General features: G+C 46.6%; 1 protein-coding gene across 2 annotated transcripts in view; it reads left to right on the plus strand.

The window, feature by feature from the left end:
• Positions 1-2,653: 2,653 nt before the first annotated feature.
• USP42 (ubiquitin specific peptidase 42) overlaps positions 2,654-14,852 on the plus strand; it is a 33,869-nt gene continuing 21,670 nt past the window's right edge. For both annotated transcript variants that reach the window (XR_008427205.1, XM_053927317.1), the window contains exons 1-4: positions 2,654-2,752; positions 7,244-7,493; positions 10,000-10,200; positions 14,564-14,674. Coding sequence is in view for 1 of the 2 variants with exons in the window: in XM_053927317.1 (XP_053783292.1) it covers positions 7,253-7,493; positions 10,000-10,200; positions 14,564-14,674 (553 nt within the window). In the remaining variant the exon portion in view is untranslated. The remainder of the gene's footprint in view (positions 2,753-7,243; positions 7,494-9,999; positions 10,201-14,563; positions 14,675-14,852) is intronic.

A 14,852-nucleotide genomic window follows, 5' to 3' on the forward strand; every position in this document is an offset into this window, starting at 1 on the left:
TGGAGGGGGCCGTGGTGGGATTAAGCTGGTGCGAGATCAGTCCTTGTTCGTTACGTTTGCATCCCGTTGCCGGGATCCACACACTTTCTGCAGTGGTCGGACTGGGGAATTAAATGGACACATGGTAGAGACCACAGCCCTGCTCCTTCTACATCTCTGAGCGTGGCACTGTTCTGGGGCATTCCCCCCAAGGGTTACTCTTTTGGCCAGAGATGCTAGTCTTGGGGCTTCCACGTGGCTTTCTCTACTACAATAGCTCATGGGCTACAAGTCAAGGAACCAATGTGAGGTTCTGCCACCTGCTAAGTAAGACCATTTGGATATTACATTTGGGGACCAGGGAAATGACTAGTATGGGCCCAATGGACACTCTGAGGGACCCAAAGCATGACTTGACCCTACATGTTCATACTCCCTCAGCAAAAAGGGCGCCCTGGGGGTGCTTTAGGTCCCCATCCACCTCAGGAAATCTTATGTATCCCTCTGTGGCTCCTTCTGGTCTTTGCTCACGTGATGACCCGGAGTGGGAATTTGCCCCTAGTGAAAAGTCAATTTTGGTAAAGACAACTGGTTGCCTTTAGGTCACACAGCTTGTTAGAGGCAAAGTAAAATCTTCTCCAAACAGGACTCACTGTGGATGAAGCTCTTGTCTGGAGGAAAAGGAGCTTCTGGGGCAAGTTCGCTTATCATCTCGGCCAAGGGCCCAACTGTTTGAAGGCAGGGGCTTCCTAACATCCTTTGCAATGTCTCCATTGATGCTCAGTTTGCTATAGTTAAGTGGCACTGAACCTCCTTGGAGGACAAGGGCCACTGTGTTTGCTTTCAAGGCACTGAGGAAGGGGGAGGGGTGTGCAATCCCCTCCTTCAAAAGCCTGTTCTGGGTAGGGAATGCCAAGGGATGGTTTTGTTTTTGTTTTTGAATCCCTTTTCCAACCTGAGGTGTTCAGGTACTGTGTGAAAAGGGCGGCTGCAGGGGCAGTTTTTCAATAGAATGAGAAATGGAAAATGAAATTAGAAGCCAAGCTTCTAATGTGAAGTATTAAAAAAGAAGCATTTTGAAATATCACAAAGCCCAGGTGATTAAGAATTGGGCTCTTTAATGCCTTCCCTTTCTGTATTTAATCATCTGAAAGTCATTTGGAAAAGGCAAGCACACGACTTGAGTCCATTCCCGTGGCTGGCCTGTTCCTCCAAACTCCTCATAGTGTTGAAAGGGCTGCGAGGGTGAAATTCCATAAGTGTTCTTCATCAGAAAATAGGTTGTGCTCTTAATTCCGAAAGTGGGCTCTGAAGTTTAGAGTTTTGAAACTCACCATTTTCCCTTTGTTTTTTTGTTTCCTTTAAGTACTTTTGTGTTCCACTCCAAACAGACAACTAATATTGTAACACTGCAGTAATTTATTTCCTTAATAGTTTTAAATAAATGTACCATAAGATATATGCAATCTGTAGGGGGAGTCGTAAGATTCTGATCTTACGACTTTAGGGAAGAGGCCCGGGGTAGGATTTCCATAAGCAGATGTAGGAATGGGGTGTTTGTTGGGTAAAGTTCATCATGGCTGGAACACATAAAAAAGGAAAGGGAAGTGGAACATTCACTGTCAGGCGAAGGAATCAGACTTTTCTGTGGGCTAAGCAAGGGGCTACAGGCTCTGAGGAGCGGAGCTACTTGTGACCTGTTTCTGACACCTTCATCCTGTGTTATGAAGGCTGAAGGAAAGTGCGCCGGGAAGCAGATTGTGCGAATGGGCGTGGCGAGGAGAAAGTCGCCTCGGGGAGCAGGGTCAGGATCACAGCCTTGAGCAGGCGGGGCGGGTGTGGTTTGGTGTTAGCGGTTACTCGCCTGGGGCGGGAGAGAGGGACTCAAGTCCACATAGGAGAGGGCCACGTCGTTAATCAAAGCAGGGGACCCAAAAGAGAGGAGCAGGGTCTTGAGGGGTGAGATGCAAGGATGAATCACTTCGTTCTCTGTTGGACCTCGCGGTGGAGATATCCAATAAGTAGTAGGAAGTGTGCATCTGGCACTCGGGGAACAGCGCTGGTCTAGGTGCCCCCAAAGACTGTGGGAATGCTCGGATCCGAGAGGACAGCAATAGCTCGGCCCTTTTCTGGACTCAGGTGTAATATCCTCCGCTTCCTGTAACAGTTTGTGGAGTCTGACGGCCAGCGGGCACGCCGCTGGGGCCGGCGTGGGCGAGGGACAAGCGCCGCAGTCGTAGCGGAGAAGCGCACGAGGGAGGTTTTTCCCGGATTCGTGTCCGTTTTAGGGGTCCAGGCGGCCCGCGCGCAGCGTGCACCCGCGCGGGCCAGACTCCGGAGCACACACAAGGGTTATCACCCGTCCACCCCAGGGCCCCACTGCCGCCGCCGGACGCTCCGGGGAGAACCTCCCCCGGCCTCGGCCAGCCAATCAGCGCGCTCCTCCCGCCGCGGCCCGGCGCTCCAGTGACGCGCGCGCCCCAGCCTACGCCCGCGGCGCTTTGGCGACGGCCCCTCCCGCGCTCGCCCGGCCCGTTAACTGCGCGCCGCGCCTCTTGTGCGACGGCCCCTGGGCGGCGGCGCGTGCGGACCCAGCATCGGCGCGCCCCCTGGCGGCCCGGCGGGGCGCTGCGGCCGCGGCGCTGACCCGGAGGCGGCGGCGGCGGTGCCCGGATGGAGGCACGTCATTGTCCCCCGCCGGGCGGCTGGGCTGTGTGCGGCGGCGGCGGCGGCGGCGGCCGAGGGGGATGGAGCGAGCGCCGAGCCGGGTCAGGTAAGCTCCCGCCTCCTTTCCGCCCGCTGCTGGCCGGCGTGGGGCCCGCAGAGCGCTCCGCTCGCCTCGGCCATAGCTGGCCTGGCCGCTCCTCTGCCGGCGCGGCCCGCCGGGGGCTGGCGCGGCCCCTCGCCCGCCGTGTCCTCCGCCGCTGCGGGCCGCCCGGGACCCCGCCGCACCGGTGGCAGCGTCGCCCCCGCCGGCTGAGCCAGGCCGCTGAGGAGGGGGCGGCGGCCGCGGCTGTGGGGTGCCCGGAGAGCCGGGCTGCGCCGGGAGGCCGGACCCCCTGGTTGCCATGGACACTGCCCTCCCACCCCCACCCGGCCCCAGTCCGCCCCCTCGGCCCGGGGGCCGGGCCCGGCGGGCGTCTCCGGGGCGGCCTGGCCCGCACAGGGCAGCCCGGGGTGGGCGTGTGCCGGCTGCGGAGCCCGGCGTGCCCTGGCCGCCCACCGCCCCCCGCGTGGCTGCTGCCTCCCGCCCCCGAGCGCCCCTCGGAGCCCGGGACTCGCTTCCCCGCCCCCATTCCACCCGAAAAGAGAGAAACTTTCCCACCCGGGCGCCCCTCGGCGGGCCGCCGGCCGCACCGGTCCGCCCTCGCGGGGCCGTCCACCTGGCTCCTCCGCCGGGCGCCCGAGTCCCTCACGCCGGCCGCCGTGCGGAGCGGGCACATCGAGAGAGGAGGGGCCGGCGGCCCGCAGCGCGTCCCCCAAAGCGTGTGTCCCCGGGTCGTGTTCTTTATCTTCGGGACAGGAAGAGCCCGCTTACCTGGAGGGGGTCGGGGAGGAGGAGATCAGTTTCAGATGTTTGAGATGAAGGTTGGACGGGAACGAAGTTTTACAATGTAGGACTTTAACCTCGTTATAATGAATGCAGTCGAGATTACTTTTGTTGAATAGCTCTTTTATATTCAGGAAGGCCTCGGGGCTCCCTTGTGTGTGGGAAAACACGTCGGTTATTTTAAAGTGAATACACTGAAATAACAGCGAAACTGGTTGAAAAACTAACGCCTCTTTTTCTAGATAACAGCAGTGTTATAGATAGGTTCACATACATTTTTGTGGCGACTCAATATTTTTAAGACTTGAAAATTTGAAACGGTTCTACTCTTTTGACTGTATTCTTCATTCAAAGTGCATTAGGGGATAGGACTAATCAGATTCACGTATTTGTTTTATTTAAGGTCAGTTTCACTTTCTTTTCTATGTCATTGAATCAAGTCTACACTGTTCTGTAAAGGTTTAAGGCTTAGTTGTTTTGTTGTCTTAAAAATAACTAAAATCAAGGTTGTGTTTTCCTAAAGCTTGTCCAAGAAGGTGTATTACATTGTTTAGGAAGTGGCAGAGTGTAACAGTTTCTTTTTACACGTATTGGTACTACCTCAATGTATGTGGAGTGCCCCAATGTTTAAACAGCACATACTTATGAAAAAGAAAAAAGAAAAATGCATTCTGTCATTTGGTAGAAGTACTAAGGGGGAAGTACCACGTGAGAGGCTGAGAGTTTTAAGACTTTTGAATAAAAGCAGAGGAAACATTGGTGAAGTCAGTTGGTCTCCTTCCTCCACACAAGTTCAGCCTGATTCATGTAGTACTTGGTTTTTTCCAAACACGCTTTTGTAACTTTTTGTGTATCACCAGGACATGTTGAGAGAAATGTTAACTTTTCACTGAAGTAGCTGCCTGAAAGTCCCAAGATTTAGAACAGTGATGTTGCAACGCTTTGCTGGGAGTCAAGAACCGCTAAGGGTGTGCAGCCTCACTCTGCACAACATTGCTTGGCTCCTAGAAGGGTTTTATCTCTGTAGCAGGTGGAATTTCGGTTCATGCCTCATGGTTTTAGGGTAAGAATTCATTGGCTGAATGTACAGATGAAGATGAACGGATGGTTTTGGTTTGTCTTCCCAGAATCAAAACGCTGTATAGTTATTGATGACTGAGTTGTATGCATTCCTTAGTTTTTTTTTCACATAGGAACCCCTCCCTCCCCTCAAAACAAGTAGTTGAGCCAGTAAAATGGTTTTATTTGGTCATTTGTTAATGATTGTCCTGAAGGGATGTGTATCCGGGGAAAATCAAGGGTTGTGTTTTTTTTTTTTGCTATTTAACTTCATTGTAAATAAAATAAGGCTAGATTAACTTTTCCTTATTGCTGTTTTGGTTTTCATCCACCTTTTCCTCCTCCTTCTCTTCTTCCCCCTCTTTTGTTTTCTTACTTTTGTCTCCACAGTGCTTCATAATTTCTTTGGACTCTTTGATGAGAAAAGCATAAATTTTATTTGGATAATATGGCTCAAGTTTTCTTCCTGAATGACAGTCCAGTATCTTAGATTGACTTAAAAATTTCAGTTCAGTTTTTACTTTATTAAGATGTAAATAACTTTTATGCTTGTTTTTACGTAAGATTCCAAAAGTTTTCTTAAAGTTATACTATTTTGGGGGGAGGTAATCATGCCTTAATTTAAACTTACCACAAAATTTTGAGGCTTAAAATAAAACCTGATTGTGAGCAGACAGCGCATTGTCACATTTGTCGAGGCGGCATCTGCATGTATGTCTACAATCCTCTTACTGTATTGAATACTTTTAAAATCGGTTTTAAAGGTTATTTCTACGTCAGAATTTTTAAAGCCTTAAAGGGTATATAAACCACTCAGCACAAACTGGTGCTAAAGCAAACAGTGGTTACTTCCTAGCTCCAGAATTCATTCATTTGTCCAACACGTGTATAGGAAGCTTTCTGCATGCGAGGTCAGGGGCACATAGGAGCATGATGGAGAGCAGCCCGGAACCTGTTGTGCATTAGTAGGTGTGAAGCGCGGCTGTATAAATCAGCACAGGGTGCTGAGGAACCTGGAGCAGGGGAGGAGTTTGTCAAGGGAAGTGTCCCAGAGGAAATGAATTGTAAACTGAGTTTCAGAAGTGTTCACTGGCTGGAGGTGGAAGGGGTGGAGGAGAGTTAGGTAAAAAGGAACAGCATGTGCAGAGCCCAGAGGGAGTAGGTGGGAGTGGACCACAGGGGGTGTTTGCAGAGGTTCCTAGGTCAGAGCCAAGGCTAGGTGTTAGGAGGATGTTGTGATGCGGTTGGTCAGAGCACACCTGGAAGGTTATCTACAAAGCAGCATACCAGACTTGGTTGCCATGGGGCAATTTCAGAAACATTTTTCTGAAAAGGTTTTTTTTTTTTTTTTTTTTTTTTTATTAGAGAGGGGAAGGGAAGGAGAGGAACATCAGTGTGTGGTTACCTCTCACATGCCTCCCACTGGGGACCTGGCCCACAACCCAGGCATGTACCCTGACTGAGAATTGAACCAGCGACCCTTTAGTTTATAGGCCAGCACTCAGTCTACGGAGCCACACCAGCCAGGGCTCAGAAACGTTCTTAAAAGTAGTCTATTGACCAGGTTGGTCTAACCAGAAGGAACCCCAGCTGGGGAACATTAGACCTGATGCCTGGTCCCAGGTGCTGACTAGTTTGGGTTATAATTGGTGCATTATTTTATTTTTTAAAAGATTTTATTTATTTTTGGACAGAGGAAAGGGAGGGAGAAAGAAAGAGGGAAACATCAATGTGTGGCTGCCTCTCGCTCACCGCCCACTGGGGCCCCGACTCGCACCCTTTTGGTTCACAGGCTGGCGCTCAGTCTACTGAGCCACACCAGCCAGGACTAATTGGTGCATTTTACAGTCCCCGTGGATTCTGTGCGATCTCTCATCGGTCCATCATGAGAATTAAATAAGTTAATGTGTGTTCAGCGATTAACACAATGCCCAGCGTATAGAAGATATTTGATTAGTGGTAGCCCTAAGATTTTAAGACAGGACTCAGAAAATTGTAAGTAAGTACTTTTATAACATGTATTTGTGTTCGAGTTTGATGTCAACAGTGTCTTATGCGATTCCCTTAAAATGTCATATATACCAAGTAAACAAGTTTCTACAGAAAAAATGTGCTTCAAAGGTGAGACTTCCCATACATTTAAAAGTGCAAAGTATTTTCAAACAATGTCTTTTTGACTTTGCGCTCAAAATTAAAGCTAGATTTTCTCTCTGTGTAGTTGAGGCTTTTCCCTGAGGAATTATATATGGATTGAAAATGGAGTCACATGCATTAGTGCATTTCACATTCTGGTTTTAGCCAATAGAGGGAAAAACATATGGGTATTTGGTAAATGTATACAATTGGACATTGAGGTACCTGATTATAAATTGAAGTATCAGAAATTTAAGATGCATGGAATAGAATGACAAGATATAATTAATTTTCCACTGGTGTTTTTATAATGAAAAATTGTTGATATGTCCAGACTAACACAATACTAAATGTCCCAAGGAAGTGACTACAAAGTGAAAAAATACAGTTGCTTTTATATTTGGATGATTTGTTTGAAAATAATTAAAAATGGCTGAAATGACTTTCTGAGGTCTAATGGTAGAATAAGTAGCTTGCCTTTCTAATCTTATGAAACCAATGTATATTTTTTGTCTCTTGCAGAGTCGAACAATGACCATAGTTGACAAAGCTTCTGAATCTTCAGACCCGTCACCCTATCAGAATCAGCCTGGCAGTTCTGAGGCGGTCTCACCTGGAGACATGGATGCAGGGTCTGCCAGCTGGGGTGCTGTGTCTTCCTTAAGTGATGTTTCAAATCACACACTTTCTTTAGGACCAGTACCTGGTGCTGTAGTTTATTCAAGTTCATCTGTTCCTGATAAATCAAAACCATCACCACAAAAGGATCAAGGTACTTTTTCAAAGACAGAACCACTCCAAGAAACCCCTGTGTAGATGCTGTCGGTGGGTTGGTAGTTGCAGAGGGCGGCTTATTTGCAGGACACAGTGCGCCCGGGTGGCCGGCAGAGCTGCGAGTTATGTTGTGACGGGCTTCGTTTTCCTCTGCCGCTTGCTCGTGATTAACGTGTGTTATAACAAGGTAGATTATTTGTAGTTACTGTATTCATAGTTCTTTTATTTCTGATTTGTTGAAGAATAAGCTTTATCTTGGTGAGAATTGAATTGAGATGGGCAAGCATTTTGTTAATTTGTCAATTAACTGTAGTTTCCTAAGTAGATGTCTGTCTTTGAAAAATGTAAAGATGTTTTCAAAAATACTGTTGTTGTGTTTTTCCGAGTTAAACTCATCCGTAGGAATAAAGCTCTTTGAAAGAGAGCAGATACTGTCGATGCGACATTGGTTAGAACTCACCCAGGTAGATAAGACATTGACTCTTTAGTTGGCACTTTTCTGAGACTTTGGATTTGGAAGATTTGAAATGCAAAGAAAATAGATTCGTTCCTACTTAGAACGTGGTTTGGCTTAGAATAACGCGGCCCTTGTCATTTTGAGTCCTCTCAGTAAGTGCGCTGCTATGGTACGGGGGGTGAGTGGCGAGATTTGATGAAGGTATTTTGGGCAGGAGAGGGAGAGTTCATATTGAAAAACAATTTAATTGATTGTTACGCGTGGCGGCCGGAAGACCTTCACCAGCAAGACTCCTACAGGACGTCATGTCACCGGTTCCAGCTGCGGGGGCCGCCCTCTCTCACCGTGCCCTTTTGTGGGCCTTCGTTCTACTCTCCGAGACTCATTTCTCTTTTCCTAATTTTGCCCTGCATTCCCCACCGAGCCAAAGCTTACCTTTGAGTACTTAAACACTCATTAATAGCTCTGTTAAAATAGAGGCCCATCTGTTGGGCATCTCAGTCTTTGGTAGCGCAAAGGAACTGGCAGACTTTTAAAAAAGTAGTCTTCGCTAGGTGATTATGAGCGATCCTAAGTAAGTTGTTTTTTGAGCTTCACCTGAGTTTTATGAGAATATTGTCACTAACAGCCTGTGTATAGGTCTTAAAAATAGATAAAAATCTTTTTAAGGCTACAGATAGAATGTATACAAGTGTGCGTCGCGGTGCCCAGCAGCCAGAATAGTTCATAGCCTGTTGTCTCACCGGTAGAATGGGGACGACATCACTACCAACTGCGGTAGACAGTGGGGACCCAGGGCATGAGATGGGGCGGCGTCCAGAGCAAATGGTACAGAGAATCGGCTCACCCTGCACTTTCTGTTGATGGTGGTGGTATTTATTTTTAAAATATTTCATTTTATTTTATTTAAAGCAGCTTCTTTTTCTTTTTTAAAGATTTTATTTATTTTTAGATAGAGGGGGGGGTAGGAGGGAGAGAGAGAGAGAAAATAGATGTGCAAGAGAGACACCGATTGGCTGCTTCTTGCACATCCCAGGTGAGGACCTGGCCCACAACCCAGGCATGTGCCCTGACTGGGAATCGAACCAGCGACCTTTTGGTTCACAGACCCTCACTCAATCCCCTGAGCCACAACAGCCAGGCCTATTTTTTAAATTTTTTATTGTGAAAAATTTTATAGATATAAAAAGAGTAATTATAATGAGTTCTCATGTACCCAGCAGTCAACTTTGACATTTATCAACTCATGGCCAACTGCACCTCCACCCACTTATTCCTCCCCCTCTCCCCATCATTTAAAGACAATCCAAGACTTCATATTTTATCTATAAATGTTTTAGTAGATCTAAATTCTTTCTAAAAATTAAAACATTTTTATATTAAAAATACAGTCAATGTTAAAATTTCCCTGGTTGTCTTAGTTTTTTTTAACAGCTAACTGTTGACATGAACACCCAAACGAGTTCTGCAGTTTGCATTTTGTGGATGTTTTTTAAGTTTCTTTTAATTTGTAACTCCTGCCCCATTGTCCTTGCAATTTATTGAACAAGCCAAATCATTTGGTTTCCCACATTTTTCTTTTTAAATTTTTATTTATCGATTTTTTTAGAAAGGGAAGTGGGGAAGAGAAAAACATGGGTTTGCTGCCCCACCCATTTATACGTTTGCCGGTAGCTTCTGGGGTGTGCGCGGAGCGGGGTATGGAGCCCGCAGCCTGGGTACATCGGGACGCTCTACCCCACTGAGCTAGGGCTGGCGTTCCCCACATTCTGGGCTCTGCCTTTATTTTTTCCTTCTTTAAAAAAGTTATTTGCTTTTATTTGTTTGGAGGATTTTTTGGGTGTCTTCCCCCCCCCATTTTTATTTATTTGCTTTTGTTGTTTTCTGAGTTCTGTCTTTAAAAGTGTCCCTTTCCCTCTGTATTTTTGGTTAGCTGTTAATAAGATTTAGAATCTTGAACAGATTCAGGTTCGATGTATTGGTATTTATTTGGCTTCAAAAAGTATGTAAAACTTTGTTTTTAAGTATTCGTTCTTTATTTTTCTAGCCCTAGGTGATGGCATTGCTCCTCCACAAAAAGTTCTTTTCCCATCTGAGAAGATTTGTCTTAAGTGGCAGCAAACGCACAGAGTTGGCGCCGGGCTCCAGAACTTGGGCAACACCTGTTTCGCCAACGCGGCTTTGCAGTGCTTGACTTACACACCCCCTCTTGCCAATTACATGCTGTCACACGAACACTCCAAGACATGTAAGTGCTCTGTGTCACGTAACGTGTGTGGTATTGGGGTATACTAACCTGCCTTCGCTTTTGTTCTCTGAAACGAAATTGAGGAATTAAGCCAAGAATTCTATGGTCACTAAAAAGTTGACTTACTCCTTCAGAAACTGGACGGGAAGACTCCTTTAGGGTTTGTGTCCGGGGTGTACACGGAGCATTGTGCACCTAATTTGACCTGTGAAGTTATATGGAAAGCGTTTTATCAGCGTTTGGCAGTTCTGAAAACTCTGCTGGGCTTTCTGTGCTTGCTACAAAATGTGACATAAATGTTGGCCACTAACAGCTTGGGACAAGCAGGATTAAACCTCCTGCCTCTTCGGGGCAGGCGCCCCTTGTGGTAAGGCTCGATGCTTTTACAGGCTTATAAGCCTTGGTGGGATGGTAATGGGGAAAAAATACAATAAGATTAAATAAAAATAAATAAATACACTTAAACGAAGAAAAAAAGCCTTAGTGGGGAGGCGCTCTCATGACTGTCCCCAGCCTCCTGGAAGTTCACACAGGACTTTCCCGTCAGCCTGTGAGCTGGGTTTTCAACCTGAAGGGCAGGAGATCAGCCCAAACATGTCACAGTATTTTGGTCCATAATTAGGCGAAAGCCAACTCAGTGGTTGGCTAGTGAAATTCAGAATTTAGAGCATACCTGTTTTTTCAGGTTTTGACCTTATACGTGGAGTGTCAACAGCCTTCATCCTTTGTAAATGAAATCTCCCTGTTCTTTGATCTACGCTGAGCCTCAGATTTGCACATGCATGTTCAGGTGGCTACTCATTAATTATCAGGGTGAAAAAAAGCCCCTTGGTTTCTTTTTGAATAGTTCATTACTTAATGGAGAATTTAAACTGGTTCTTTTAAAGCTGTTTTCCCCCCAAAGAGCAAAATAATGCTTAAAAAGAATTTGGAAACTACAGAAAAATTTAAAGAAACCAAAGGAAGATCACTGAGAGTCTCACTGCCTCGAGTTGTTTGTTGTGCCAGAGGGTTTTAAATTACAGAATGAACGTTCTATTTACCTGCATTTTCTGCCTTTCTAAGTCCATAATTCATTCCCCACAGACAGCTTGCCTATCACTTTTGTGCTTAATGAGAGTAGTGTGTGGATGAAAACCTAGCACTGGCACCTGGACAACAAGAGAGAGGACAAGACCAAAGTTCAGACACCCCCGGTGTCCAGAATTAGGCGCTCGTCTCTTATGCTATTGGTAGTTTTCTCTGTTCTCTCCATTTTTCCAACTTTATTGAGGTATCATTGATACACAGTGAAGTGTACATATTTATTTTTAAAGATTTTACTTATTCTTTTTAGAAAGAAGGGAAGGGAGGAAGGAAAAGAGGGAGAGAAACATCAATGTGTGGTTGCCTCTTGCGCACCCCCTACTGGGGACCTGGCCTGAAACTCAGGCATGTGCCCTGACAGGGAATCAAACTGGTGACCCTTTGGTTCCCAGTCCAGTGCTCAATCCACTGAGCCACACCAGCCAGAGTATTCATTGTCTTTTAAACTCAGTTTGAGAAATTCTTAGTACGAGGAGGGATTTTTGGTTGGAACCTGGACACATTTGTGCTACACTGTAAGGCACCGGATCGCACCGAATGTGTGCTTTAGCTGTCTCTCTCTGACCCCCCAATGACACTACATGGAGGCTGTAAGTCCAGGTCCCCATTCAGCCTCCCTGGGCAACCTGGGCTGGCAGTCGGGGCTCCTGCTCCCACACGGTCCCCACGGAGAGTGCCGTGACTTGTTATCCCTGGTTATGGTGGAGGTCCTGATTCTGACACTACCCCCGGGGGCCTTGGAGGGACGGCTCTACTTCTGGGTGGGGGTGGAGGTCTAGGCTTCTTACTCCATCTTCGCTGACGTGGTGGGATGGCGGCGTGGTTATCACCCAGCGCAAATGAAGGTTCTAGCTTCTAACCCACCTTCTCTGATACCGCCTCAGTGGGTGGGTTGCGACGTCTCGTTACAGCCTTGCAAGTGGACATCTAGGCTCCTCACTTGCCCTTGACTGACACTCGGAGGAGGGGGCCATTGTATCCTATGGTGTCTGCCTAGAGTCGAGTGATTACCGTCTAAAAGTCTTCTCTCTTGCCAGGCTGCCCCTGTCCTGGTCCTTTGGCTAGAGACAACAAACTTGCTTTGGGGATTTCTTCTTTCCATTTGTTTGGTATTTGCAGGTTTCTGGCCTCTTCAGCATCGAGTCTGGAACACGGGAGGTACAGAGAGAACCCAGGGAGCTCACCCCGTTCACCCTTGGGTCCTGCGGTTGCTTGTCTCTTCTCTCTGGTTCTCACAGTCTCATGTTTGTTTTACATCCACGTCTAGGGGTTGTGGCTCTCAGTGGCAGGGCCAGGGAGCAGCCGCTCTGCCCCACCGTCCCAGAAGTGGAGGTCTGGCCTTTGTTTCTAGAAGATGTTTTCTTGGTGTACAGGACTCTGTGTTGACGTTTTTCTTTTAATACTTCAAAGACGTTACTCCACTGCCTCTGGCTTGTGTTACTTCTGAGAAGTCTCTTGTCAGTTTTACTTCTGTTTCCATATACTTATGTTTTTATTTCTAACTACTTTAAAATGTTTTTCTCTTTATCACTGTTTTAAGCAACTGGACAGAATAGTCCTCCGGGTGATTTTCTTCATGTTTCTTCTGTTTGGGGTTCCTTGAGGTTCTTATATTTGTGGTTTACTGTTTCAAGTTTGTATAACTTTCAGTAATTGAAAAAACTTTTTACATGTCAAGTCAAGTAAACTTTTTTGGTGTACAGTTCTGTGAATTTTAACACAGGTGTAGATCCAGGTCACTGCCACCTCAAGTCGGGACACGAAACCGTTCCGTCACCTAAAAACTCCTTTGCGCTCAGCTTCGTACACGGTTGTCATTATGGTCACCATTCCTGGAGAGGCTTCAGCTGCACGCGTGTCGGGGACAACCTGAAGTAGCCCCGCGGCTCCCGGACACACTCGTCTTTTTGTTGTTATTTTAAGTTTTTTTCTTCTTTTTGTGTTTCATTATGGATAACTTGTACTGTTCAGTTTTCAAATCGACTGATGTTTTCTTCTGTTGTGTCTAATCTGTTATAAGTCCCACCTAGTATGCTTTTCTTCTCAGAAATTATGCTTTTCATTGTAAAATAGATTTGGGCCTTTTTCCATGTCTCTTCTTTACAAGCTCTTGCCTTTTTTTTATACGTCCTTGAACACATAAATGCATGTATAATATCTTTCTTTTTCTTTCGATTCTATCACCTATGTTATTTCTGGGCCTGTTTCTGTTTATTTCTCCTCATTATTGGTTATTCCTGCTCTTTGCTGTGTATGGTTTGGAATTTATGTTGTTGGGTGCTAGATTTTAAAAATTATATTATTATTCCTATAAATGATTTTTAGCTTTGTTTTGGGGCACAGTTACATTAATTGGGAATAGTTTGGGTCCTTCCGAGACTTTTAAAGCTTTGTTGGGCAGGTCCTGGCAGCCTTTGGTGTAAGAAGGCGTCCCTCAGCGTCAGCACTGTGGGTGGGAGAAAGCCTTGTTGTGGGGCTGTCCTGCGCTGTGTGGGGGCTGTGGCAGCAGCTGGGGCCTCTGCCCACTAGATGCCACTGGCATACTCAGTCAAGAGCTCAGAATGGTTCGCACTTCAAAAAGTTGTAAACCCCTGGCTCAGTGGCCGGCCCATGAACTGAAAGGTCGCCGGTTTGATTCCTGGTCGGGGCACTTGCCTGGGTTGTGGGCAGGTCCCCAGGTGGGGGTGTTCGAGAGGCAACGGATCAGTATTTCTCTTCCTATTGCCCCCTCCCTTCCCTTCTCTCTAAAAAATAAATTAAAATTTTTAAAAAGTTGTAAAGAAAAATAAAAGCAGCAGCAGCAGCCACAGAGACCACTTACGTGGCCAGCGAAGTCCAGTATTTACAGAGAGGTTTCCAGTCCCCAGTGTGGGAGACAGTCTTTCACTGTTTGAGACGCATGGGAGTGTGAGAAAAAGAAATCCTGATTTGTCAAGTAGAGAGAGTCACTAGGAACCCGGGCTTTGAAGTCAGAGTTTGATTTGATTATTCTGTGCCTATCGCTTAACAACTATGGACACTGGGCGAACTTTTAACTCTGAGCCTCAGTCCTCCCTCTTGTTAAACAGAGCCAGTTACTCGTGTACTTGGCGGTTAGGTTTAGGGAGAGGTAAATGAAGATGAAAAATGAGCAAAAGTGTATGGTGTGATGTGTGACATGTGGTAGCTGTGACTGTCATTTCGTTTCAGGAGCGTGTCCCTTGTTTCTGGTAGCCCTGGATGTGTCTGTAGAGCCCCCGTTTACTAATGTGGAGGGTTATTCTCTGCTGTCTTCCAGGTCATGCAGAAGGGTTCTGTATGATGTGCACAATGCAGGCACACATCACCCAGGCCCTCAGTAACCCCGGGGATGTCATCAAGCCGATGTTCGTCATTAACGAGATGCGGCGTAAGTATCATCGGTAGTTACTCATATTAATATTTATTAGCTAGTTGGTCTTAATGGCCTAACTGGTAAGAGATGACCCCCTTGTATATTACAAAAACAAACATTTTATCATACATAGAGAGATGCCTTTAATAACATTTTTAGTATAACGTTTACTACCCAAACAGACTTTGAAATC

The sequence above is a fragment of the Desmodus rotundus genome, chromosome 6 (genome assembly GCF_022682495.2).
Source record: "Desmodus rotundus isolate HL8 chromosome 6, HLdesRot8A.1, whole genome shotgun sequence".
NCBI classification, from domain to species: Eukaryota; Metazoa; Chordata; class Mammalia; order Chiroptera; family Phyllostomidae; genus Desmodus; species Desmodus rotundus.